The sequence below is a fragment of the Protopterus annectens genome, chromosome 13.part0 (assembly GCF_019279795.1).
Source record: "Protopterus annectens isolate FY-2018-M chromosome 13.part0, PAN1.0, whole genome shotgun sequence".
In the NCBI taxonomy this organism is placed as follows: domain Eukaryota; kingdom Metazoa; phylum Chordata; order Ceratodontiformes; family Protopteridae; genus Protopterus; species Protopterus annectens.
In genome coordinates, this window is record NC_056747.1 from 322,462,338 (window position 1) to 322,488,857 (window position 26,520).

A 26,520-nucleotide genomic window follows, 5' to 3' on the forward strand; every position below is an offset into this window, starting at 1 on the left:
AGGGAATAAAGCGTTTTCACAGAAGTTTTTTTATGTGTGATTTTTGCTATTTTTATAAATCATTGTGTGTGGATATTAATTTGGCTGCAAGAAGTTTGGAACAGCTTCAGTTAGATGGAAGTAGCAGGTTTAGGGAAGCTGCTGGAGAAACACCAGGAGATACTGGCAATAAACAATCCTTTAATAGGCAGTACAATAAGTACTGATACTCTCTTTGTTATAGTAGAAGTTAAGTAAGCTTTTGCTTTTACATAAGGAGGAGTTGATAAATTGCAGTTGCAGCAATATATAAATTTGCTGACACAGAGAGGGCTGCACATACGTAAAAGACCACCTTATCCATTTTCCAGTGATGATAGTGATTTAATGGAAAGATGAACAGTAGTGAGCTTAAAATGCTCAAGTGAATGGTTACACACTTTAGTAGATCATGATACTTGGAAATATGAAAGCTGAATGAATTTAAATAGAAACAAAACTTGAAGCAAATCCAGATTTTTTCCTTTAATAAGCTGCACAATATATATGAGCAGTTTGATGAAAGCAAACAAAATTAAACCATAACCAGGAAAAAATATCAAAATAATGGAAAATGTACATAGCAGCACCATTCAGTATCTCAGGGATAAGGATCATGAGTCCCTACTGACATGCTGAGGCTTATGATTCCTGGAATAAAGGGGGAAAGCAAATGTCAATTATCAATTTTTGCCTTTAAATGTGTATTTGTGTGGAGGACAAGCCCCCCTTCATCTCTCAAATGGAAAGGGGGCAACCCCCAACTTGTATATACCAACTTTGAGTTTGCCATCCTTTGGAGAAAATGGACTTTTTCAAGGAAAAAACAGTCTTGAGCTTACTATATGTAAGTTCACACTTTTAGCCATTCAGTCATGTTAATCTGGGACTCACAATAAAGAGTCTTGTAATTTGAAATGGTTACCAGGACTACATGATTCTAGTTCAACTCACAGTAACTGTTTGGGTTTTGTAGCAAAGTCGATGGCATCTTCAGCAGAAGGGATAAGCAAAAGTTCAGTTTCATTTCAACATTTGGAAGAAATGCAGAGACACCATAAATGAGACAAGAACTGACACACACTTTACTGTTATGTAGATTAATTTTGATGTCACCATCCACAGGTAACAAAATAAGAGAAGTTCATGCATCAAAGGCAATATGATAGTAAATCATTTGAGCAATGCTATGGATAATGAAACTGTATGTTTATTATCAAAAGATTTAATTATTTTCTGATTATTTTCCAGTTTGGGACAATGCAGCCCTTGAGTTGTTTTACATTTGCAGGTAATTAAGACTTAGACATTTTTTATGGAGAATGAAGATGAACTGTGTGATCTATCAACATATTTCTATGATGTATCTAATGAAGGCACTGGGAATTTAGAAGTGGGTTTAAGTAATTCAGTATTAGAATGGGCCTATGAAACATTTAATTACTTTTTTCCTCCAAGGATAAATGGCACAATCAGTAACTTTGAAGCAGTTTGTAAAACAGATTTTAAAATGGTGTTCTTTAAACATATGAAGTCTCAAAAGTCTTACACACTTGAAAAAGAATGGATACCGCTGATGTAACAGTGATAAAGAAAGATATTGTTGATAATGTTGATAAAGGAGGGACAATACATCTTTGGAGCAGAAGTGATTACCAAAAGGCTAGCCACTATTTTTAACAATTTTTCTTTTTAAAAATAGGATTTTTAAAAAATAAACACTAAATATCAATGTGTTATTTTATTCAATTCATAAAATTCATTGAAAAAATATTAAATCCATCAGTCATGGTATCAAATAATTTCTGGTTTAAAAGGATATTAGTATACTGTGAGTTTACTGCTTAATATTTTGCTTAAAATGTTTTATATGAAACTTTTTTTGCGTTTTAAATACAAGTAATGCAGCAGAGAAATACAATCATTTATGATGTCAAAATGATTGCTTTAGGCATAGCTTGGATCTCAATTAATATTCTTCAATTCTGCATTTTTCTTCTTGTATATCTTTCTCTGAAAGATTTTTTTTACAAAAAAAAAAAAAAAACTGTATACTGCCATATGGGCATCATTTGCTATAGTATTGGTGAATAGTTTCATCGGATATTCTGAGACAATTTTTGTGTATGGGGAAATTATTTTTACACAGCAGATAGTTATGCATGTCATGTATGTATAGATTGTGTGATTTTGGTTTTGGGGGGGGGGGGGGCAGAATAAAAGGACAGAATCTTTCCAGATGGTTGAGTGGGAAAAAACAAGGATAAGATTTGTATCTGAAACTTACATTTTTTCATGCTAAGAGTGCACATCCACCTCATTCGCTTAAGGCTTTCCTGTTTGGTGAATTTTTAAAACACTAAAAGAAATATAATTTATGGGGAGATTTCAAAACTGCTGTGTTTATTTATTTTTGTTTACCATGGTAGTGGACTGATCAGTACTAACCAATTTCAAGCTCAGCCTGGGTGACATACAAAACATTTCACAAACAAAAAATAAAGCAGTGTAAGCAATAACAGAGTAGTTCAGACTAATTACATAGAAAAATTGTGTATATACATTCTACTGAACAACCACAGTGCAATGCACAATCAAGCAGAGTGTAACATACAATGCATATATTAGTTTCTAAAGTGGGTCAGTCTTCAGTGATTCTTGAAAAAGGAGAAGAGACTTGGAAAGGAGGTAGACTAGGTGATATGTACTGTGTTGAAGCAGAAGCACTGGACTTGGACGAAGAAGTGTTTTTTACTTGTGTTCTGAATTTGGAATAAGTGATTAATGTCAATGGGGAGGACTTGCCAAAGAGTAGGTGCCTAAAAGGAGAATGCATGTGCAGTGCTGTTGAGTTTGGTTCTAGGAGTGTCGAGAGTTGCCATGGCTTGTGAGTACCCTCTTAAGATGAGGAGGTATTTTTCTTGAAGTCTAGCTGCAAGGTGAGTAATATACTGAACTTTAGGAGAATGCTGCCTTTTTGCTTTGTGAAGTTCTGGCCACCAAGTATTGGTCATTAATGGTAACATAATGTCAGTGAGACAAGAATATAACTATATAGTAAGCCATGGTGTAACATAATGTTTGTATGTTGTATGCAGTAAACAATTGCATAGTATAAACTAGTGATCTGCTTTATTTTTATTTTACCTTTGTTGACTGGTATAGTCCTACTGAGTAAAGCCAGTTTTCAGTGTATGCCTCAGGAAAAAAGCTCAGACATTATGACCAGCAGAAAGAGGTAGCTGGGAGCATATATTTTGGGAGTGTAATGAGCTGGCATGTTTTAGAGATTCCCTCCAGACCGCTCTGTCAGAGATGCTGGGTGAGCAGGTTGGAATGACTGGGAGATAATTTTTTTGAGTTATGCTACAGAATCAGAAATGCCTAGACATAGTAAAGCCTTGCTGAGTCTAATTATGGTGGCTGCCAAAAAAGCAATTACTAGAAAATGGAAATCAAAGTCTAGACCAACTTTACTAGAAGTAGTGAATATAGTAACCGAGATAAAGCAACTGGAACTGGGATCTTTAGAAAAGAGAAGGAGCAAACTACATAGGAAAAAATGGGAGTTGTGGGAACAATATATGCAGAGCAAGAATGAGGTTTAAGAGGAAGGATTTGAATGAGCCATATAATGCTTAACTGACAATGATTGGATAGTTTATAAGTGAAGTATAATGTTTGCAACTACAGTTGTTTCAATGGTGTCTGTAATGTAAACTCTTTGCAACTAAAGTGATATCATTTTGTATGTTTTTCATTTTTTGGAGAAAAAGAAAAGTTATGACCAGCAGTTTGTAATAACACAAATAATAGTAAACAAAATGGAAAATCATACATAGTAGATAATTATACAAAATGCATATCTTCATGAGTTTGTGTATGCTGAATTAAACCCGCACATAAGGCAGCTGTTTAATCTCAGCCTTACCACAGGATACGTGCCCAAGGAGTGGCGTACGGCAACTGTGGTCCCACTCCTCCCACGGCGCCTCAGGACCCTGTTGGTAATTACCCAAAAGCCGCTTAGTCTAGTCTGCAAAGCAAAGAGGAGAGAGGGGGAGCTGGGAGCATAAAACACAAAGATAGGGACTTGCAGACATTGACCCGACCCACCCAGTTTGGCTTTCAAGGGAAAAGAGGGCTTTTTTGAACTTTTGGACTTCACCAAACAGTCACCAAGGCCATTGATGAGGGAAAGGAGGCAGAGCCTACCTCTTACCTTGACCTTGCAAGCCCACACAGACACTCGACAACTCTATTGTAAAAAAAAAGCTAACCCATAAACCCAATGTAAATGTCAGACAAGCACAGAACCCTGGAGAAGGGACAGAACTTACAGGGTTAGAGTTGCTGGCGAGAGGCAAGTGGTCCATGGGTCACAAGTGGTGTCCTGTCTGGGTGGTCCTTGGCTCTATTGTCTGGCATCTACTTGGCCGGAAGTACAGGCCAACATGGAGGAACTTTGTTTTGACAACGGTTGACAAAAGACATAACTGAAAAGTGAATAGTGGAAAGTGAAAATCACAAGGAGACTTCCTTCAGGAGAGACTCCACAAGAAACAGGGGGCAGAGCCCAAAACCATAAAATGTATAAAAAAAAAAAAAAGTAAAAGTAACCATATAAAAACAAATAACCCCCAAGGTACCACCAAGCACAGAGAATCCACCAGGACAGAAGAGGTTGGCAGGACTTTGACCAGGGTTGACACAGTGGCCTTTCTTGCCTTACTCATTGCCTCTACCTGTTGAACCTGATCATCCTGAAGATTGCATCCAGATCTAGGGATTCACATCCAGATCATGAGGTCATTGTTGCCCCCCAACTCTTCACTTATCAGACCATGATGATTAGTAAATGCCATTCCGGGATGTTTGCTTCCCAAAATCTGCAGCCAAAAGCAAAGAGACAAAAGGAAAAAGGCAAAAGAGAAAAGGACTAAAAAAATCAAAATCTCTGTCATGCAGCTGAAGAAACTCCAGCTCTATTCAGTCTATACAGCGTAGTCTCAGATGTGACATGTGCCTGACATACAACAAAACCATGTCCAGATCCATTAAATCACAAACCCACACCAAAAAAAAAAATCACCAAAAAACCCATATAAGCAGAGCAAGAAGGGCTAGACCTATGGATAATAGATTGGTGCTGTGGAGGATAGATGGATCACCAGAGCATGTGTATGAGAGCACCTCTGATGCTGTGCATGAGAGGATGAGCACCTCGCTGACTGAGATCAGACTCTGTCACTGAGAAATCTAGACCTTGTACCTGGGGGATCTAGATCTTCAGGCAAATCATTCACACAACTGAAATTATGAAGCTAAAAAAAATGCCTTAGGGCAGATGGCCTAGTATAAACCTATAAAACACAAAAAATTAAAATTTATTAGGGCAAATAATAGCCTAAACCTGAAATAATAGTTGGAAGATGAGGAAGAAGAAAGGAAAATACAAGACAAGAAGGAAAAGAAAGAATTACTGGGAGTTGGGAATAGTGGAGGAGAAAAAAAGGAAAGTTGAGTAATGAGAAAAGTAAGAAAAGGGGGCTATGGTAAGAAAGAAGGATACAAATATGTATGCACAGGTAATAGAGAGGAAGTTGTAGTGAAGAACAGGCAATAGGAATGGAGGAAGTGGGAATACGCATTTTGAGAGAAGAAGGAATAAGATAATAGTGGTCGGCAGTGCTGAGTGATGAAGGTAAGAGGAAGTGTGTAGTTCCATGTAAGAGAAGGATTAATTTTTCTTTTTTTTTTTGTTAGATGACTTTTTAATTTAAGAACATTTTTTTGATTAGTGTTATTTCCAAAATCTGATGGAATGGAGTTTCATAATTTGACTACATAAACACAGTATAGTGAGTCACTACAGCAGTTTAAATTGGTTACATGTATGTAGGAGGTTATGAATATGTGAACGTAAGCTTGTAGTTGGAACATATTAAGTAGATTGGATGGGGATGGACATTTGTTAGTTTCGATCAGTATTTTGTGTGTAATTTTTAATTGATGCAGTGTCAGTAAGTCATGCATTCTTGCCAGTTTAGATTTTGTAAGTCACTACAAAGGTGAGATAAGTTTGTGACATTTGCAGCATATTTATCAACTTTCTAGCATGATCCAGTTTATACATTTATTTTTTGGGAATGTTAGAATAGTGGAGGATTATATTACTGTTAAGGAAGCATTGCTTGAGCTATGTCGAGCTGAGCTGTCTTAGAAAGGGTTTAGATTTGTAGAGCATGCTTAGTTTTTATTGGTTCTAGATGTAACACAGTCTGTGTGTAATTAAATAATAGTTTGATCTATAATCGCACCAATAGGTTTGTCGTGGGTCACATTTTCAGTTGTTAGATTTTGAGGTAAATGAGTTTTCCCCTAGGTCAAATAAGAGTAAGTTTTACTGACATTTAGCAGAACCTGTGATTCTTTGAGGCATTCATCAATGCTGCAAATTCTGAGTGACATATTGTAGATGGGTGAGGGAGCTGAATAAACAAATTAGGGTGGAAATGTCAGCATATTGAAGTAATAAGGTGGTGTCCATTTCATTAACAGATATGGAGAATAAAACCGGTCCAAGTTCAAATCCTAGTGGGACACCTTTATTGGTGGGAAGAAATTTGGAGTAACTGCTTGTGAGCAGTTAGAAAAGTAGCAGTTAAATCAGGTTAATGGATCATTGGTAATTTCTGTTTTTGCCATTTGCTGGAGGAGAAGTGGATGGGAGATCGTATCAAAGGCCTTAAAGGGGTCTAAAAACATAGTGGTAAAAAGACTGCAATTGTAACTTTGAATAATGGCATGTAGCAATGATAGTAGGGTAATTTCAGTGTTATGTCTAGGATGGAAGCTGGGTGATTATAGGTTGTTCGAAGTTAAGTGATGTAACACTTGTTTTTGTATACAGCTTTCAAGCTTTTGGGAGAGGGATGATGGATGATATATGTCTTTAGTTAAAAATAATTTTTTGGCATCCTCCTTTATGAATTACTATGTAAGATTTTTTTTTCCAGAGATTAGGAATATATATTTCAGTGATGGATCTCTTTATTAGGATTCCAGCTGGGCAGGCTATGGCTTTGGAGGCTATTTGAAGATGGCCAGAAGGAAGGAGGTCTGGTATAAGGAGGTCTGGTATAATAGTTGGTCTTAGTTTTTGTAGTAACCTTTTAATAAAATTTACATTAAGAATTTGTAGGTTGAAAAACCCAGATAGGAAATCATTAGTGAGGGTGGGGTGTTTATATTATACTGTTAAGTCAGTGTTAATAAAGATAGAAGCAGTGCTACTATCCGATTCCTCATGAAGTGGATTGGAAGCAGGTTTAATTCCTGGTTTGAGATATGACCAGTATTGTTTAGGATTATTTTAAGTATTGTTTAAGAACTGAAGGAAGTTGGATTATTGAGTTGAATTATAATTTTAACTTGGTTTCTATGTGTATTGTAGATTTCTCTAGTGTGTGTATTTGGGAGGCTTTTAATTCTTTCCATGCCTTATCAGTATTAGTCATTACGTGATTAATCTCAGTTAACACCCAAAGGGCGTGATGTTTTTTTTTTACTTCCTTTCTGTGAATAAGGATAGTAGAAATAAATAAGTTTAAGAATGCATAATTAAAATAGTTGATGGCATCATGTAATGAGATTTTTTTTGAGGATGACAATTGCATTGTTTAAGTAGATCAGTAAATGTCTTACTTCAAATCCAATTGTAGGTAATGTTCCATTTGAATTTTTGTTTTAGATGAGAAATGCGGGGTGATGGTCATTGGTAGAGTGAAACAGAGACCCAATGAAATAATCTTAGTTAGTATCCAATCTATAGTAAATTTCTTTCCCAAAGGTTTTATATTTTCGTTTGGTATCTAATTGTAAAAAAAAAAAAAAAAAAAAAGGTTAATATTTCAAACTTTTTTGTGGCTAACTTTTTGGTTTGGCCAGCCTGTGATAATATCCCATGACAGTACAACTGGTAGGTATTTTTTCTTGACATTCTATAAAGAATTTAAGCCTCCCCCACCAAACACACGCACACACAAATACTTCTGTGTGTTCAGGCGGCATCTTTCAGCCTATGAAATTGATAAGTTGTTCTCCAGCCTTTTTCTTTATTCTTTATAGCGTAGTATGTATAAGCATTCACTGTAAGTGAATGTTTGCTGTAATTTATGTGCTTGTAAAAACTAAAATGTTTGCAAAACAAGATGACAGCTATAAAATGATGCAAGCTGAGTATGGATTGCAAAAGAAATTGAGGGGAATGCACAGCCATAAGAAGTAAGCATTTTATATGTATTAGAAAGACAGACACTACTTTAACAAGAGAAGAGACCCAGTATACTCTGTAATATCTGTGAGTAAGACTGCAGGCGTTAGAACCATTCAGCACTTCAAACATTACTAAGCAGCTGCACAACTTCCCCTCCCCCCGTTCCACACTGCGCAACCATATAGGAACTGGGAAGTTAACAGGATGTAGCACTGATTCTGAATAGTAACAGACTTAAGAGTTATTCCAAATACTGAAGTGAAGAGAACTACTGCAAATAAGGATTTTTAAGAAAACAGTTTAGTGTGTGTGTGTGTGCACGTGTGGAGTCTGACATATAATACAGGATGTAAACTGTCATGTATAATACTGGACATAGCAAGTCAAGTGCTATTAAAATGAGTCTATAAACAAACAGGTAGGCTCAGTTTGACTGTACAGATAAGCGCAAATCTGCCATTTGACAGAGAATGGAAATTGAGACAGCTTTGCAAGAAGGTGGGGCACAAGTGGCTTTCCGCTAATAATGTGGTAGGGGCAAATATGGAAGGAAACAAAATCAGGCAACTCAATAAGTAACTGAAATGTAATGCTGTAAATAGGTATAGGACAAGGAAATGACTGGGAATATACATCGGACAGCTGAAAACGTACATTTTCTATATGTACCATGTCAGCGCTTCTCATAATTTGATTTGTTCACATTTTGTATATAGGCTTTTCTTTCTGGTTTCTGTACTCCAGTTTTAATTTGTATTTTTTTACAGCAGGGTTGAAATTGAAAAATGGTTCATGTAAATCAGTGTTCTTCCCTGATTAAAAAATATATATAAACAAGTAAATCACCTATATCTACTGTGGACATTAAGGAAGGAAATGCTAAAAATTACAGTGTAAAAATGTATTAAAACAGAGTGTCTCTTTAAATAGGTAATGGGGTTACCCATGCTTATTGTGGATGCAGAGGGATTTAAGGGGACTAGACAAGTAAAGGATAGGGAGCAATAAAAGAGGACGTTAAGGGGAGGGTAATGCTGTACACTTCCAAAAGTGTGGAAGAAATTAGTTCGATGCAAGCTGTGCTGTGGAAAAAACATGTATGTTGCAGACATAACAAAAATATAGGCTGCACTGTTCAGGGTACGTATATAGTGACATTTGGCTTTAAATTGTGTAGAAGAAGAAACTGGGAGAGTAGAGGAGGTGGAGTGGCATTGTTAATTCAAGATGAAGTAAACTGTATCTGAGAATAATGGTTTAGGAAGGGCATATTGAAATGCCAACATTGAGGCTAAGGGATTCCAGGTAGATGCCTTTGCGATATGCATCATCTGATGTAACAAACTGTGATGATGAGAGGCTCAGTACCATAAGTAAACAGATGAAAAGAAGCAGAATCAGCCTCATAGGATGCAGTGAAGAGGGAAGTGCTCACCTCCTGTGTCTGGAAAGGAGGAGGGAGATGAAAGTGGAAGAGACTCTTGGAAGCTGGATTGATCAGTACAGAAAATGACCCCAATGAGGAAGGAAACCATCCATGAGCTAGTCCTAAACTATACCAGTGCAGGGGATCACTGGGCAGCTGTAACCATGCCATGGTTTAGTTCATAGCCACTTGAGCATTGCTGGAAGGCACTCACAGTACAAAGGTTTAGGACTATGGAAAGGTAAATTTCAGTCTGCTTAGTCGTAAAGCTGTAATGTGTGTATATGTCTTCAGATGTTTGATGCTTTTAGTGATTTTGAGAGTCCTGTATATGCATGTCACATGTTTGTTTTTTTTTTGTATACTACTACATACTCTAAAAGTAAAGGTGATGCAGCTGAAAACAATACATCATATACAGCATATCTTTATTTCATATTTGTAAAGACCAGATGTTGCATGGTGCCAGAAGTTTTTATTAATACTTTTTTTCACCTGTTGTTTAAGAATGCTGCAGCTACAACTTCCAGGAAATCTCACTCTGCAGGGCAATTTGTTTGAAAAGTGAAAATTGTGGATTGAGAAATTCAGTTTACTCTCGACTGCGAGCACTTCAGCCAATAAACCCAAAATGGTACATTGTGCTGTGTTTCTTCATTTCACAAAGCAGGAACCCCTGAAAGTTTAAAAAAAATCATTTGTATTTTATGATGCAGTAGGGGGTGGGAGACTATTGGAGTGACAAGGCAGAGGTTCCATAGTTAATGTGAGGTGAAAAAGTATGTATTCCACATATCCAAAATTTTTACAGTGGCACAGGGTCCAATGTAAAGTATAATTTTTCATATTGCTGAATTAAAGAATCAAAAGTCAGACCAAAAACTATAAGATACAGAATCATGTGGTATCATAAATGATCAAGAAAGAGGCAGATGGTCATGAGAAGCCAGTTTAATGAGCCATACATAAAATATTGTTTTTGCAACTGTTTAAAAATGTTTTTATAATAATGCTAGCTGTGACATTTCGTTATAGCGTCTGAAAAATTTGCACACTATGTTGCTGATAAACTGAACACAACTGGCAAAAATGCCCTGCACTGGCCTGACTTCCTGAAATTCATTGCAAAATAATACTTTTTGCAGGAAGTAATCCTTCATTCTCGTGTCGGAGCTGTGCAGCCATGCCCTCACTAGTTGTACATGAAAAAAGTTCAGATGCCCCTGGAAATGAGGGTAGTCAAAGTTTTCATCCCTCCAAATATAAACAGCATAAGTGTGATAGGAGCAGCCCTCTACCAACCTGAAGGGCACAGGAGGATTTGTCACTAAACATAACTGCCACATATTAAATGTCAGTGTGTATGAGCCCAGTTTACTATATGGTACTTCAGGTTTTGACTTCCGTTCAGTTATTGTTTGGCACACTGTTGTTTGGTTACATAACCAGTCAGTTATTTCTGGCCATTTGCTGTTTGGTTACGTGTCATGAAACCATACAAACGGTGTTACTGAGGAGATGTCAATAACCCAGTTACTGTTGTACTGTTTCTCTTCTCTCATACCATGCTGTTTTAGTCCTCCATGTATGTAGATGAAAGAGTATAGCAACTTACAGAACACAAATACAGTACAGTGTGAAAGAACTAGCATGCTTAATGAAGTCACTGTAAGCACATAATGTGGAACAACAGTGCTCTGCCATTGAAATATAGGAAAAGTCTTGTATTACTTACACAATGTTTTATCATTTTTGAGGGCCATATACAGCATAAAAATGCTATTAGAAATGGAGGGCACTGACACTCTGACACAGAAGAATTTCTGCCTCTGGTAAGCAAAGTCTGGAAAAGAGACATGGCTGATGGAGGACAGTTGGGGTTGGAAAGACGGAGCACAGGATGGGCTGCAGTCCTCTGGGAAGGGTTGGGGGATTTAGTAATTAGCACTATTAAAGAGGCAAATTAGGAGGCCAGAAGACTTGGCAGGGGGGATCAACAGACAGACAGGAGGTGGTGGGGGCAGGAAATCAGTGTGAATGTCAGAGCCAAAGCACACCCATCCTGTGTCCACTGCATCTCCATACATAGTGTCTTGGTGAGCACACTGTAGTGGTTGTCTCTTTCCCACCACTCTTAGCCCACACAGCTGCATACAGCCATGACGTTTAAGCTGAATGAGAAGTTGGGGAGTTCAGTCAGGAAGATTAGATTGGAGCGGGGGGGTCAACATGAATAGGCAGAGTTGGCAATAATATTAAGAGAATGGAGAGCCAAGGAGTGTCAGATGTGTAATCTGTCAGGATGGTACTGTGGGGTCAGAAAAATGACCACAAGGGGTTAACCTTTTTAATCTGTCAGTGTAGCCAGGTAACTCAGTTGCCCTCTCTAATATTACTCTTAATGTGAAAAACTGTTCCTAGTAACATCTTATCAGGTTACTCCTACAAATGCGCACACACACACACCAAACATTATGACCTTTGGTTATCTCTTATATATAAAATCAGTGAGCTGGCAAACAAGGGAATGGGGTTTGAGTACTTTCAGTCTCTGTTGTCTAACTGGGTAGCCAGAGTCGTATCATACAGCATCATTTTGTTCCTCAGATGCTCCTGAATTGAAAGAGGAATAAAAGGAAAGAAAGAAAAAAAAATATAAGGAATTTAATAGCTGTTAGATATAATGCTCTGATTTTTTTCAAACTTTCATTTGAATGTGAATGTAACTAGTATGCAATGTGATAATGCATTTACTTTGAATCAGCAACAGGCAAGTATCTGTGGTACCCAGTTTTATGAAACTTGGGTATTTCTGTAAGATACCTCCAAAACTCAGTGCTACCATGGTAATCATGTTGCTTTTTTTTAGCCAGCCCGCACTGCAGTACATTTAATTTAATAAAGTTTATGATGGTATGTAAATGCTATCACAATGTGGAATACATCTACTAGCTGTTCCCAGATTCTACTGGTTCACCTAAAACACCCTGATTTGCAGCCCCCACCCCCAATGAACTAAACAGTGAAACAAAACTAGATGACTAGTGAACAGAAATGTACTGTTTTTACAGTAGAACAAGCCCCTCTGAACCTCCATATGGAGAATGTTGTCTCCCCCTTTATTTATGTATACTAATTCCATGGATGCACAACTACAGGGAAGGGAGAAACACCTGGAAGGTTGATACCCTTAATGGGAGCAGTTGCACCATACCTCTCAACCTCTTAGCACAGGAAATCTGGACAAAGCCTAAAATAAGTGGGGTGACAAAGGCCCAAAATAGAGACAGAGTTTAAATATTGCACTTACAAATTTAAAAAGTTGTTAGAACAACATGTTTTGATTTGGCATGCATTATCTAAAGGATACTAAGTTTGAAACTCAAATGTATGTCTTTATTTAGTGACTTCAATCCTCAGTTATTTGTTTGACATCCAGAAATGTTATGGTGAATAAACCAAAAATATGAGAGAAAAATCTGGACTTTCTGTGAAAAACTGGACAGTTGAGAGGTATGAGTAGCACTCTTGCTGTCTCGAAGAAAAGCCAATGCCACTGATATTTGTTCTTGGACTTTGATATAAAACTTAATATATTTTGAGAAAAAAATAGGTATGACCATTGAAGCACCTTTTCCTCTGAATGTTTTTGAAAGTGTATCCCTGGGATTCATTAATGAACTTATGCAGTGGTGCAGTGGCCGTGTTGTTGCCTCACAGCAAGAGGTTCTCCTGTCCTATTCTCAGTTGGAGCGCGGGGGGTGCCTTCTGTGTGGAGTCTGCATGTCCTCCCCGCGGTTGGGTGGGCATTCGAAAGACATGCGTAAATGGGCGTGCCTTCGTTGAAGGTTGAACATCGAGCTGGCACCTCGGCATTCATGAAAATCTACTGCCAATCATTAGCGGACCGGAGTTCCGCTATGGTGACCCCTAACCGGGAAAGGCCAAAAGACAACAACATCCCTGGGATTCATTAAATGCCTACACTAAGTGTACTCTCTACAGAGTGAACAGACAACACAAGCATAACTCACACCTTTTTCCTCATAATTTTAGTTTTCCTACTGATTTTCATACAGCTTTAAATATTGAGGGGGGTTCATAAAGGTTAGCACAAAGTGTAGACTATATGTACACTTAGTATAATCTGTTTGAATGACTAGAAAGCACAAAAAATGTGGTAGGGATGTTCTTGAATACAGATTTGTACACTTAGTGTACTCTTAGTGTAGGTGTTATTGAATCTGGCCATATATCCATAATTGCAAATACTCAGGAACGACCAAGCCACTGAAGATGTAAGAGCCAAAAGTCACCTTTATTGAACAATAAAAATGTGGTTAAGTACTTTTGTTCACTAAATTCGGAACTTCATGACTTTTGGCTCTTGCATCTTCAGTGGCTTGGTCGTTCCTGTGCATTTGCAGTCATTGGTGTTTTCTATTGAGTATATCTATAATTACTGTAACAGTGTTTGACATTATTTTGTAGACAAATGAGCACATAGCATGGGGGAAAGCATCTTTTCTTATGGTAGTAGAATGCATACTTAAGACCTGATTGCAAAACCTTTATAGTCTGTATAGCATGTTACACCCGGCTTGTGAGGTTTGCCCTGATTACCTAATATACACATGGCTACAGGTTCTCATCAGTACCAAATTCAGTATGGCTGTCTGATTCCAAGAAGATTGTAAACCTTACCACCTTGCAACCTGCATTACATGCCAGAGGAAAAAGTATGTGGCCTAGCACGTGTGGGGTAATGAGAATCATGCTGCTACAATGTTCCTGTGGTGTGCAGTTTTCATGAATGCCAGTTTAAGGTGTACTGGTGTGTGGCGTGATGTTTGTGTGTTTGTTTATTTATTCTGGGTAGACACTGTGCTATGCCTGACATTTATGAAGATGAGAGAGCAGTATACAAGGTGTTTAATACAATAAGGATGTCCCACCAGGTGCCATCCCTTCTCTGGGCCATTACAGTGGCTATAAAAAGTTTACACACCCCTGTTTAAATGGCAGGTTTTTGTGATATAAAAAATGAGACCCCAATAAATCATTTCAAAATTTTTCCCACCTTTAATGTGACCTATAACCTGTACAATTCAATTGAAAAACAAATCTGATAGGGGAAAATATAAAAAATAAAAAACGTACAATAAGCTGGTTGCATAAGTCTGCACACCCTTAAACTAATACTTTGTTGAAGCATCTTTTAATTTAATTACAGCATTCAGTCTGCCCCCCCCCAAAAAAAAAAATAATATTGACATGGTGCTTTGCCTTTTTACTAGTATTAAGAATTTTGGCTACTTACCCTCAGGGCAGGCATACCATTTGTCAGACAGCTGCTGTCTGCAATGTGGTGCTTGGGCATTATGTTTTTTTCCAATAGCCCCTGATTTAGACATGGTAGTTCTCAGAATCTGCCAAGAGCAGATAATGTTCTTCATTAGCATAGACTGTTTCAGAATTGCATTATCTGTGCTCAGAATGCACTGATCACTTTGCATATCCAGTAGATTCCACCCACTTGTCTCGTTTAATCTGGAGGAGTATGCCTTGTGGTAGTGATTGACACAAGTGTGTACATTATGTGTAGGCTTCCCACTGCGCTGCCCTGATCTTTTGGAATCTGACCTTTAGTTATAATAATGCCACTGAACATTATAGAACAATGCCCTGAAATTGTGTGCATGTTCCATTTAATGTTTGGTGTAATCACAATAAGTATGTAAGTTTAAATGTGTTTGGGAGTTGTACAATCCCTGCAGCATGTCATTTAAAGAATTATTTTTTTCTTACTCATCTCACTATATAATTATAAAATGCATTAGGGTAAGCCATTAAAAGTTTCAAAATAGACAAAGTTACTTGTGGTCTTAAAAGCGCTCTAAACATTCACTAGAATAATTATATTAAGTAATAAATAATAAATATTTGTAACAACGTAAAAATCCCCCCCCCCCCCCCCGAGTCTCTAAAGCATAACTGAATAAACACGTTTTGAAGGTCGACTTTGATGGATGGGGTTTCAGTGAGGTAGAAAACTCCTTAGAGTAATATATAATGAACTTCACATTTTAAGCTCCACACTTGAATAGCTAATGTCCTGTTGGTGTCCGAGTGTAGATTATGGCTGTTGATGTTGAAGGATACTTCTCGCAGCAAGAAGCATATCATAGTGGCTAAGGGGTTGAGATGTGACAGAGATTACCTAGGGTTGTACCCCATCATCTCTCATGTATGAATTATGCAGCTCTTTGTAAGAAGACTGTTCTTTGTAGGTGAGGGTCTTTTCTTGCAGGGGGCTCCAAAGTTTCATATATTAGCCAGCTGTTCATGAAAGTTGATACTCTCTTATGCCAGTGCAGATCATACAACATTGGAAAATGCCATCAGATGTTAGGAAGGTAGTTGCCACCTTGGCCACAGCATCTTCAGCTGAATGTAGGTGGTTGAGCTGCACCTCAGAAGATTCAGGTTACTTATCTGCATTAGGTCCTAAATAATGTAGTGTTACTGGCTAGAGCAAGCCTGCTTTAAGGCCAGGAAAATCAGTCCAGGTGTTCTGTTTTGTGTCCCAGTATTGGCAGTGTAATACAGAGTGTGTGTGTGTGTGTGTGTGTGTGTGTGTGTGTGTGTGTGTGTGTGTGTGTGTGGTACAGCACACATGGCTGAGAAATCACGAAAAGATTGCATGTAATTAAATTTGTGTAAATTCAGGCAGATGCTAAAGGTCCCATGGTACTTGTCAGTAATGAGCAGGAACTTTTAGTAAAACCATATCACAGGTAGATTGTGTATCTGCTGTGCACACTAAATATGTTTTCCAAATCAGTCTACTAATTTAAAATTCAAGTACAGCAGTAATAGCCACAGAAATCGGTAATAAAATATCACATCTCCCATAGTCTATGGGATGTTTAATGACATGTCTCATCTCTCTTTGCCATGACATTGTGTAATGAAATATCACATCTTCCTTAGTCAAGACACAAAATATTGTATTGAGGCCCATGGCTCAGAGGGATAAAGCCCTTCCTACAGTCCAGATGATCCATATTCGACTAGCGGCACCAGTACTGTAGATACCAGCAGGGGAGGATGGGAATGAGTGGCCGATGCAGGATTGCCCATCCTGAGGGGAAAAGAAGCTACCTAGACTCACTGCAACAACTTGGTTTGGAGGTTGCACATTCAAGCATGCGTTCACCTGGGTTCCTGTTACGTGATTGAAGACACATTCTGTCGAATGCGACTTGATCGAACGTAAAAGAACGAAAAGGCAAAATAGCAAAGCGGCTTTTAAGCTAATTCTTTCCCTGGGAAAGAATTTGCTTAGCTGCTTCCATTAATTTGCCATTTTCGGCACCGTAGTGCGATCTCAGAGTTGGTATATTTAAGTAGGGGGATGTGGGGGGAAAGGCCCCCACTTTATGTAATGTTTTAAAGTTTTTTTTTTTTTTGGAACAACGATTTTTTTCCCTTGGAAAAAAATAGCTGTTCTGAGGTTTCGACATGGTAAGTTTTCGTTTACATGGGGTTGATTAATCATCGTTCGCTTTTTTTAAGCATTCGATGATTTAATATAGACCCCTTCACCCCCCCCCCCCCCAAAAGGCAGTGATTACAAGGATCACAAAGCTGCTGAAGGGTGTTGCTAGGGTTGTTACCGCACACTATTCGGCAACAGTATGATGTTGCACCAGCATCTTCAGTCTCTTTACCAGCCTTAGATGTGGATCAGGTAGAGACAGAGCGAAGCTTAGATAGGTTCATCAGACCAATTAAATGAGGAAAGAAGCTGGTGAGATGTGGGAATGGGCAAAGGAATTAAGAAAAAAACACAAAACAATGTAAGGTATGTACATCCAAACAAAATCACCATCCAAACACTTCACATTACAGAAAAAAATTCACAAAACACCACAAAGCAGTAAGTTTTGCAGAAAAAAATCGCAAAACACTACAAAGCAGTAATTTTTGCAGGGCAGTTATTTGGGGTTCTGCCCATTATACTGATCTGCACAGAATCAAAGAAAATGAGAATTTTTGCGTAAGGGTAAAAAAAAAAAAAAACAGAAGTTAAACTTTTCCCTCTACTTTAATTCATGCAACTTCAAATTGTACTACAGCACACAAAACAAACCAAGCTCTGATGTAGTGAAGTGTTGACAACATTAGAACACAGTTTTACAGGAATTATATTTTAAGTTCAGACAAAACAGCAAATGATAAAAGTAATGCTTACCTACCCATGGCTAAACGTTAATGACATTAATACCTTCTTATTCACCTTAAAAGGTATATAATGACATGCATCATAATAAAAATAATTTTACTTTTAAATTATGCTTGTTTGGGGGTCTGCTATAGATGAATTCTTACCTGCTAAATATACGGACACTCCTAAGCAGAACAACCCAATGGCAACATGGCGAATTGCGCGACTGTCCAGCAAAAACCAGTCACCTCTAAAAGCACAGAAATAAAAAAGCACATAATTATCAAATAATTGCTCAAATAGTCTTAAATCCAGTAATGGATCATGTCTTTGCACTAATGTCCACAATAATCCTATCCCAAAGTAAAGGTTTCCACAGGTGTAGCCTTTCTGTCCTTTACTCCAAAAAGGTAGCACATGTGTGTGTATATACGTACACACAGCTTTGTCTATCAACTAAAAAAAAAAACTACATTTCTGACAATAGTTGAGATAACAGAAATCATTAATCCTTACCCTCTCTGCTGCTTTGCCAACAAAATTGCTCAATGAAGATGCCAGTAGGAACATTATACACTTTTTTTTTATTTTTGCAATATGTCACCCTTTCCGTTTTTTTAGGAAGCCATAAAACACACACATCTTTATCATATTCCATCTGCTCTTCAACTTTAAAAACACCAGGTTAGAAGAGTATATATCCATCACCAGTGCCAGATCCACTTACTAAACAGCATGCCATTTATTAGTGATTCTGTTTCATCTGCATATTTACCTCTGCTAACCAGTGTTATTCTCTTCTTTAACTCATCCCAAGTACACAGTAACCTAGGTGCACGAGAACTAAATTCTTTTACCTACTGTTCGACAAAAGGAAGATGTTTATATCCTTTACGTATCCAGTATTAAAACAGGGAATCTGGTATGCATTATTAAAATAAAATTGTTCTAAACAATTATATGTTTACTGTTCTAACATGAGCTGTTCTAACTCAGATCTCAAGGTAAAATGTTCAGCTTGTTTTCCAGTGAAATATGTCTTGTAGGATTTGTTTTGCAACAACTAAATTGTTTTAATTAGCTGCATAATTAAAACATTCTGTGAAAAAGTATTTTTCCATGTGACCTTTTAAGAAGGCCCAATGAAAAGAAGATAGGTGGGTAGCTACATCTATGTTCTGTATTCCAACTGGGTGAAATGACCAGATGTCATGACTGCCACCCATCTTTCAACAGTAACTGATTACCGCCTGCCATCTGCAGTCTGGGCTTTATGGGTGCATACTATGAAACTATTGCAACCTCTCTCTTGCAGGTTTCTTTAATCTCTTCCTTCCCCTTAATATGCTGCTCTTGGCTTGTTGGCTTTAACCTTATCTGTATGGCTTTATCTGATTTCAGAAGCATCCCATACTTTATAAAAAATGAATTCAGAATATCGTCTTCAGTTCTGAAAGTCTGAGAAAATGGTCTGCTTATGATTTTTATAAACTGTGTTTGGGATCTAATGCAAGACACTTGATTTTTTTTTCTTATTTCCCACACTTTTCTGCATTTTACTGAAGTGACAAACTCTATTGTCTTCTTAAAGCTGAGAAAAAAAATGCATTTTGCAATTGTTCAAGTAGTTCTAGAAAATGGGAAGAAACAATGTAATTGTTGGATACCTGCTTACAGTTTTGCTTCACATATGATTTAATCTGCCACTGAAACTGTTAGAATAAAGCAAGACCTGTACAAGGTTAAGTTGTATAACCAAGTAAGTGTTGGTGATGTCATAGTTTCACTGTTCATTATGAGGTTTCAAGTCCAGCAGACTGACATAACAGTACTATATTATCAGTGCAGGCATATATAGTGACAGACTATTGTCCTGATACTGTAACTGCCTTGTTGCTAGTACCTTCTACAAACAAGTGAGATGTGTAGACACACACATTGCTGTTAGCCTATGTAGTGTAACTGACAGTACAAGGGTACATATCCTTAAGAAGATGGACAAAACACAGTGTGTCACCTCAGAATGCTTATAGAAGCAAAGAATGCTGCTGTTCCTCCTAACAGTGGTGCCCAGGTATGCAATATAGGTACCTAAATCTGTGCAACTTAGCCTAAAGGATTCTAGTGAGAGTCTAAGACAACTGAAGTTTATACCTGCTTGCATGCCACCTAGGCAGATTAGGTCGAGGCATGAATGTGTGTAATGATTATATTTTTCTGCGTCACACCTGCAGTGTAAGGTACAGCCTATTGCTTGTGCTTACCTATTGTGCAGCATGACCAGGAGTTTTTGCTGGAGACCTGCACAGGTACTCAAATTATGTTAAACTGAATAGAACCATACTACAGAAATCACGTAGGAATGATTCAGAGGTAAGAAGTCATGTTACTCAAAAGTGACACCATTTTCTTAGGAGATTCTGAAAAATGTCAGCTTTTACAATGTCCACTGGACATATCCTGAATACTGAATGAAGGAGAACAAGAGAATACCCTATCACTTTCATGGTCATTTCAGATAATTCCTTCTGAGGCACTGTCATGGCACATTTAAAAAGCGGATGCTTGGTATGCCCTATCTAATGAGTTGTGCTCACTCATGGGCATCAGCAGCATGGGGGAAAAGTGCAGGCATTGTTTTAATATCCTGTGGCACAAGAACCCTAAGGATCCTCATGCATGGGGACAGAATTTAGGTAGGAGCATCTTCAGTGGTACAGTAAGTGCTTTTTGTTTTCTAATTTATCATATGTTAGGTTTGGTACCACTGCTGCTACTATCAAGCATCTGTCAAGTTCTTCCTAGAACTGCTGTCTGTATCTTCCATGTCAAAGGTAATGGTGTTAGCAGTGCATGTGAAATTCCTACAACATTTTGTGGTGGCTTTCAGCAGGGTCCTGTTTGGGAGGGTGGAGTCATACTGCACCATGTCACATTAACTGTATACTACCTGGCATGTTTCCATGGACAACTGTGCCATGTACTGTTATTTATCCTAATGTATGGGCAGGGAACACACTTGCCTATTGCCTGTCCTGCAACTGCTGGTAATTGTTGATGGGACTGTATCTGTACTTCTGGCATCTCAGTTTCAGATATTAAGGTTTTCAGATGTTTCCTTTCTTTCAATATGAGCAGAGCATGATGCAAATTCTGTCACCACCTTTGGGAATCGGGAGAGGCTTGTGGCCTGCCAAGGTAATTTCTCTTCACAAGTGCTGACAGATCTGTTAAATTATTCATTCCAGTGTCAGGCTAGAGTCAGTTATGGCCCCTTTCACCTCCTCATGACAGATCCCAATGATAGATTTGCACTGCAGACACCTTCATCATATTCTGCCCCTGCTAAAGTTGTCGTTGAGGTATATGAAGGTAATGAGGCTGCAAGTGCCTTGCTGGAAGGGGGACTGGATGTAGCACTGACAGGTAGCCCACCTGAATTGGCCGAGGTAACCCAGTTGCAGTTGGTATAGGCTGAGGTGAAGAGAGTGCTAGACAGATATATGGCCCAGATGGAGAGTCTTCTGCTGAGGATTGCAGATTCACTTGAATGGCTGGAACCTATCATCAGGCCACCAGGGTAGGGTGTGGCCCATACCACCAGTAATTTTGATCCATCACATGGAGATGGATTCCTGTAATGTCCCTCTCTGATCCAGAAGAGGAGATGACATGCCAGCTGCTTATTCTCCACCTCATCCTTATCTTCTTTTTGTGTCATGCCCCATATGATGTGTGTTATGCTTTACATGGAGATATAGTGGCCTAAGTTCATATTTTCTTTTACTATCACACTGTGAAGCATGCAGCCACTTTGATGAATGTGTCTTGCATTTCTTGAAGTATATTTCACTGCATGGCTGTGTTCTCTTGTACAGTTTCATATAATAGCTAGGTCCACGTGCATAGCTTCTGCATGGTTCGTTTATATATAAGTGTAGCTAGCTGCCCATAAGCACTGCATGATTTTATTTGACTTTTGACTATCACGCTGTGTGACTGCTTACTGATGGTTTTTATTTATTTGTTTGTTTGTTTATTTATTTGTACTTTATTTCTGGGGTAGAGCACTGATCTCCAGGGAACTTTTTCTCACACAGCCCGGGAGCAGTGTCTGATTAAGTGACTTGCTGAGAAGTCACTCAAGGAATGGAGGCAACCTTGCACCATTTGACCACAAGAAACAGCTTGTCAACATCCCCTTAATCCTGTAAACCAACTGCCAGGCAGTGTAAGCTATGCAAGGCTTCTGCAGACGTGCAATGTATCTCAGTGTATCCTTGTGTCTGTCTGCTAGAAATCATTTCAATTTTAATACTGAGCCTGCATGTGATTTACTTGCAGCTGAAAATATTAATGTAGCTTCAAGTTACTTTAACAGTCACTTTGTGGCACTTATAAAGCTAATATATTTAAATGACTTAGTAACTCACTGATAGTAATACTAACTAGCAGGCCAAAGATTTGGGTTTTTTCCAAGGATGTCTCCAAAACCTGTCATTTTCAAGAACTGCAAGCAAGCATAAACTAACAGCCCTGGAATATTGTGGTCAAAAGGCAGCTGTCATCACTAAAGAGCTTGTATCCACAATGCTGACCAGCCTCAGGCTGACCAATCTTAAAAACCTTTCTAGTGCATGTAATGACCACTTAAAACCCTAACGAGCTTTCTAAACTGCGTCATATCCTAGGGATTACTAAAATGAAAAAAAAATGCAGTTGGTGGGGGGAATGTAATGACTTGCCTCAAACCCCTGAAAAATTACTGCATCTGATATGGCACTGCAAAAACTCTACCTATACTCTAGAAGTGAAGTCAGAGTAACAAGACTGCATGAAGCCAGAGTCCTTTTTCTTATCTACAGGGAAGGTGATACCAATGTTTTATGTGTTTATTTACTTGGCATTTGTTTACTGGTAAAGTCTGAATGGGCATGAATCCCATTTTCAGCAGAGGCCTGGTTCAATTAATAAACTACATAATATTATCACATGAAGTGCAGTAACAAAAAGTAGAATCGACATACAGGATAAATAGTCAGATCAGAAAAACATACAGTGAATATTAAGCAACAGTCATAGGATATTGAACACCTAGTGAAGTACAATTACTAGCGATAACCAATGGTAAAGATGTTAAGCATTTTAAATATGGGCAAAAGACTGAGAGAAAGGAAAGAGATTTTGCAGGATTAGAAAATGGAATTAAAGTAGGGAGCTATCAGAGGAGTAACTGGTGCTTTGGCTAATGAGAAGGGAGGAAAGGAAAGGGGGAAAAGAAGAGCAAAGGGAGAGAGAAGGGAGAAGGAAGGAAGAGAGGGGAGAGCATGCATAAGAAGGAAGGAGTAACGGGTAGTGCCAGCCTGGTGTAAGACATGCACAGAGCCAGGAGTTAAGGAGAAATCTCTTTAGAGATTGAATATCTTGACTACATGGCATTATTTTAATACCTGTAGGAATATTGTTCCAGACCTTGACTACTGAGTAGGAATATTGGCAGTGACCAACAGATTTTTTTTGTTTGTGGATTTCATGGAGGTGTTATTCAGATGAGCAAAGAGGGCAATTCGGGAGGTAATGGTTAAGAACGTGAGGTAGTGAGGTAACACGTAAATATCTGAGGGGGGAGGAGCAGTGTTGGGAGTTGTATGACTGGCTGCAAAATTAGCTACTTTGTTATAGCAAATCTTAAGTTTTGATCTTACAGAGATCTGAATGTTGGTGAAAATGGGTGAAGCATGTAGTAGTAAAGGAAGGAGGTGTGTATTGGCTAGAGTAACTTGATGAGTTGGTAAGGAATCTTTTTGATCTATAGAGCATGCCTCATTTTTGGTGTGTTGTTCTTTATGCACTTTTGAATATGAATATCAAATTTCATGACACAAAGTAACTGTGTGAGAGGTACAACTTCAGTTTCAGTATTGTTGAGAGAGGACATTTTGAAGATGTCTTTTATGTGTGTTTGGGATTTGGGGAGAAATAAGCGCAGTTTTGTTTTATTTGGATTTAGGAAAAGCTGATTGTCACTGAGTCAGTTTTCAATAGAGTGAAAGCTTGCTGAATGATAGATTGTAACTGGGAAGGACTATTAGATGAGCAAATGACAGTTGAGTCGTCTTCATGTTGTATAAGGGTAGCTTGTTTGGGAGTATGGATGTAGATCATTTATAAATATGTTAAAAATGAGAGGGCCAAGTACTGAGCCTTGTGGGACACCTCGGAGAAAAGCTGAGTAAGTAAAAAGCCATTTAACTGATTGTAGCCGGTTAGACAGGTAGCTAATGAACCAAGTGACTGTTGTACTGGAAAAGCCTAAAGCATACATTTTTGAGTGGTTTGGTACGTGAGACTGTATCGAAGGCTTTGGAGAGATTTAAAAAGAGGGAAGAAGCAAAATTACTGTTACCTCTGGCTTTAATGATGTGGTCTAAAAAGGCAACAAGGGCAGGTGTTATGCTATGATCTAGGCAAAAACTCTGTTGGGTAGAGGTTAGTAGATTTTCTTGGAATAAGTATTGTAAAAGTTGTTTATGAATACATTTTTCTAAGATCTTGGAAAGAGGGGACAAGATTGCAATTGGTATGAAGTTGATTTCACTGGAGTTCCGCCTTTATGAAGATGAATGATGTAAATTTGTTTCTTATTTTCTATTTTTTAATTTCTCCAAGTCTTTTGGGTTTCTAATACCATGACGGGAATGGACCACATTCCTAAGTCAAAGTATGATTAAAGTTCATGAAATTAGTATTGGTTCAATCTTTGATGTTAGCCAGCAGTGCTCTTTGCAGCACCCACGGTGTGCCCAGTAATGATTCCTTCTGCAATTCTTAAAGCGTTACATGTATCGGTAACATATCTAAGTATGACTGTAAATTCTTTTTTATAAAACCTATTTCTACTATAATTATCTGGATATTTTTCTTCCACATTGCCTTCATTTCTGTTGGCAAATCCTGGTATTTTATGATTTTGTGTCTCTCTGTATGTAAGACACTGTAGACAGTGGATGCAGCAATTTCAGTGATCGATGCTACTTTTGTCTTCTTTTTTGGACTACTATAGCTGGTTTTCTCTCATCAGTTTTTTGAACTGTTGGTAATAGATGATCCCATGTCATATAAACTTCATCATTTTCTATGATACTTTGTGGCTCATGTTAACAGTGTTTTTCAGCTACTTCAGCATTATAATATTTGCACAATCCCCAATGCAACAGTCTTGCCACATTATTATGCCTTTCCATATACAGTCCTTCTGCCATTTGTATATCACAACCAGCAACAAGATGTGCAGCTATTTGCAGTTCTGTTTTGCAAAACCTACATTTGTCTGTTTTTCTCACAAGTACAATGGACATTCTAAACCAAATTGTACATAGTCCACTATCTTGTAATGTAATTGATTGGTGCAGGGTGTATCTTATACATTTTTAAGCACTCTTTTATCCATGAATGTGAGATACTGTCAAATTTTAAGTTGAAAATGGCATAGTTAGAGGTGGCGGGATTCTGTAGGGAATTTTGGGTAAGGGTGGCTACTGAGTCTGTAAAGTGGGTGTTAAATTTAGAAGCAGTTTCTAAGGGTGAGATGTCTGGACAAGGGTTATGGGTACTAAGAGTTCTAGGGTGTAACCAGCTGAAATGGCAAAGACGTATGAAAGGTGACAAAAAACTATCTGTAGACTTAGAGATGAGCAAGGTAAGAAGTCTTATGTGTTGAGTAAAAATGTACTGTCAATAGCAGAAGGTGAAATCTTAGAGTTGTAGTAATTATTTGGGGGTTAGCAGAAAGAGATTCAAATCAGGGGGTTAACCAGGTGCAGGTGTAGTTAGTAGAAAAGCCTGCCTAAAGAGATACTAAGTAATGCAGTTTATTATTTTTGTTATGTTTCAGTAAGAGAAAGGTTACTATTTGCATGTTACAGACAGTGAATGCATTGGACATTATAGGGGAAGACGGACAGATTTATACTGCAGTAAAGAACAAGTAAGGTAAAGTATGGTAACTTAGGTAAAATGAAGGAGGACTTTTGCAGTGGGTATGTAGCACAGGATAGACAAGAAGGATGGGAGCTCAAGAGAAGACAACGTCTTCCAGTATAAATAAAATTACCAGGAAACGTGTTTGTTCTAGTGGTAGCATATGTTTTCTACAGAAGACCCTGCCCTATTTATTACAAGGGAATAGGATAGCTATGTTAGACATGACAGTAAATAACATGCATTATTAATAGGCCTCTCTTGTGGTTCTTATTAGGGTAAACCTCAGTCTTGGATGTTGTTTGCTGGACAATGATGGTTTGAGTGACACCAGTTCAGTGTAATAGTAGAGGAAAACAGATGGTCAAAGTAAGACAAAGAGGGTTTGGCTAAATATAGGAATAAACAGAGGGAAAAATGCAAATTAGATAAAGGCAAGGGTGATATGACAGTAAAATGGGTCTGTGGTTAATCGTCAAAGAAAACATTCTACAAATGTCTTTTAATCAAACTCTAATCATCAACACTACTTTTCATCACATAGGCATGACATCGTAAATTAAATCATTGCATTGTTATAGCTGGCCA

General features: G+C 38.0%; 1 protein-coding gene across 1 annotated transcript in view; it reads right to left on the reverse strand.

The window, feature by feature from the left end:
- The window catches only part of TMEM221 (transmembrane protein 221), a 128,130-nt gene that overhangs the window by 35,826 nt on the left and 65,784 nt on the right, over window positions 1–26,520 (reverse strand). The window contains exon 2 of the mRNA XM_044053910.1: window positions 18,117–18,202. Coding sequence (XP_043909845.1) covers window positions 18,117–18,202 — 86 coding nt within the window. The remainder of the gene's footprint in view (window positions 1–18,116; window positions 18,203–26,520) is intronic.